General features: G+C 49.7%; 1 protein-coding gene across 1 annotated transcript; it reads right to left on the minus strand.

Annotated features, from left to right (window-relative positions):
* Positions 1–6: 6 nt before the first annotated feature.
* LOC105681194 lies at positions 7–541 on the minus strand. The gene is made up of 2 exons (XM_012389334.1): positions 300–541; positions 7–243 (listed from the first exon to the last, which is right to left on the minus strand). The coding sequence occupies exons 1-2, from the start codon at positions 539–541 to the stop codon at positions 84–86; spliced, it is 402 nt and encodes a 133-aa protein (XP_012244757.1). The 3' UTR covers positions 7–83.
* Positions 542–2681: the final 2140 nt, after the last annotated feature.

Raw genomic sequence — 2681 nt, forward strand, 5'->3', positions numbered from 1 at the left:
TCGTTGCCAGGAAACGAAATAGGCACAACATCGATGTTGAATTTTATCGACGATCGCGACAAACGATAGCATAGCCGCGTCGTTTAAACTTTGAAAGGTATTCCTAGAAACTTCTCGGTCGGTAAACCTCTCTGAACGTGTCGTATTCGAAGCTCGTTAGCGATAAAATCCGTTTGTTTTCGGCCAAACGATAACCTTGGATCGTTGGTTCGAGCTATCAAGGGTTCCGAGAACCAGCCATACCTATGAAATTGCAATCGTTTATATTTCCGGATGTAGCGTGTATTACTAGGGCGTACTCCATATTGACGGTCGGTGGCTTGAACGCGTAAATATCCTTCGGTGAGAGGACCAGTCGTTTCGAGATCAAATCTACGTACTCTCGTCGAACCTCGGAAGCCGGGATCGCGTCGTGTTTTGCGTAAAACTTACCGGTTAGAGGTTTCGTACGCGCGATAGCTACGAACTTTTCTTGCAGGCGAAAGTACTTTTTCTCCTTCTCGTATCGCTCGGTATAAAATCGCAGTTTCACAGGGTTCATGTCGCTTTTATCCGTCCGTCGTCAGCCCGTGCGAATTTCGTCGATTCGTGCGAAACGCGCTACTGGAATTTTTCGTACGCGGAAAATTGGTCGGCGAAACGGCGCGTGAGAAAAACAAACGAACGGACAAACGAACAATGAAACATCGGAGTTTAACAATGAGCAGGCGAACGATGCTCGTTCGAATAGCATGGTTTATTTTAAAATACGAGTAGAAAACGCATACATAAGAAGCGGAAGACCGTGGCTAGTCAGTCAGAGATTCGCAGCGAATACCTGCGATCTGTTTTGAAGGGATCTCGGAGAGACACGGCCAAGATAAAACTTGCTCCGCGAGAATATAGAGGGGAGACGCGAAACGCTGCTCGAGACGCGTTTCGGCATAACGAATTTCGTTAAATCGTCGAGGAAAATGCGAAAACGTTGCGCGCGACGAAGCAACTCGATCGTCACTCTCGTACAGCGTTCGCGTTTTCGCGACAGTCCCGGTAGCCAGAGTATATCTAGCCGTTCCAACAGCTACGTATCTCGCGTCAGCCTTAAGCTTTCGCTTAACTTACAATTTTATAAATACTGCAGCGAAAACCGCTCGTAACGATATACACGCGTTTCGAGGAGATAACACCAAAAAGAAGAGAAAGGAGAAACTAGAGAAAAAGGAGAAAACGAATACGCGGTTCGTTGGATCATACGAACGTTGATACTGCGTACGCGCGTCGAGTTTCTCGAAAAAGATACAATTCACGTGGCAACAACATCTTCAAGGCACACTTTTATATAATATAGTCGTAGAAATAAAAGCGACGACGACGACGATGTAACGATAACGATAACGATAACAACGACGATAGCTATGGTCATTGTGACGATGGCGATGGCGATAATAACGACGATGGTAACAGCGATGGAGAGCAACTGTCGCAATGTCGCATTTTAAGATTTATCGAGTAAAGAAGAGAGAAAAACGCGAAGTCGGGAGAATGGACGAGACATTTGCTACGACGAATATGGACCGAGCGTCGGACGTAACGATCGTAACGTAACGTCGACGAAAACAGCGGGCAGGCGAAGAAATACGATTCGTCGGTTTCGAGGGAGGACGAGACGGGGCGGTTTTAGGCCGTTGGATCGTTTCGTAACGAAGACGAGACGAGACAAGCGTTCGGTACGGTCGGGTAATCGCCATTGCGCTCGAAATCCTACGTCGATTAAATAAATAGACTAGAACGAGGTCGTATCGAGATGGTGGGAGAAATAGGATGTCTCGCGTCTGCAACGCGGAATAAGAGAGTATTTTCTAAAACGAACTGTCGCAATGACTTGGATACGCGTACACCGTAACGCACGTTACCGATTCTTGAAACGATAGCGAGAAACGTGGACGATAACGCTGGAATCGATGCGTGCAGCGAGCAAAAGTAGCGGGACGTTGGGCGAGCGCGTAAAGCGTCGTCGCGCGAATCGGCGAAAACGAGATTAACTGTGGTCGTTGGCGCAACGGCTCGTCGTATCGGCGGACGTGGAAAGCGAATGTTTCGTCTGGGTCGTACGTTCGCCTTTGCTCCTGGAAAATCAAAGGAAACGCGATATTACAACCGTCGATGAACTAAGGAAGAGGAGGAGGAGGAGAGACGAGCGATTACCTCCTCTGTTCCGTGGATCGTTCGTCGCAGGAAGCGGCTGAAGCCGGATCGGTATCTTCGTACAGCTCCGGCGTTCTCGCGTTCTCCGTGCAAGTTTTCCGTTTCGCAGCGTTTGCGCGTACATCCGAATTTCCGTTGTAGTAGCCGTTCTCGCACCTAGTCGGATACTCGCTGCACGTCGGCGACCTCCTAGACGGCGAGTAGTCCGCGGTGCTCGGAGATAGCAACTCCTCGTAGTACTGGACGGTTTTCGGTTCGGCAAGTCCGATCGCGTACTTTCTCGGCAGAGAGGAGTAGCCGAGGCTGACAGAGTCGTTGGACAAGCTGCAAGCAGAAGGTCTGTACACGGTGGCTAGATCCGGATCCGCGGTAAAGTCGGCACTGTGATATCTCGATCTGGAGGCGTCGAACAGGTCGAAGGTCGGCGACCTGAGATACCTTCTGAGAGGATCGTAGGACGAGGAGAGTACGACCGGATGCTCGGTCGGCGACTTGAG

This window comes from Bombus impatiens, unplaced genomic scaffold, assembly GCF_000188095.3.
Source record: "Bombus impatiens unplaced genomic scaffold, BIMP_2.2 scf_0640, whole genome shotgun sequence".
Lineage (NCBI taxonomy): Eukaryota > Metazoa > Arthropoda > Insecta > Hymenoptera > Apidae > Bombus > Bombus impatiens.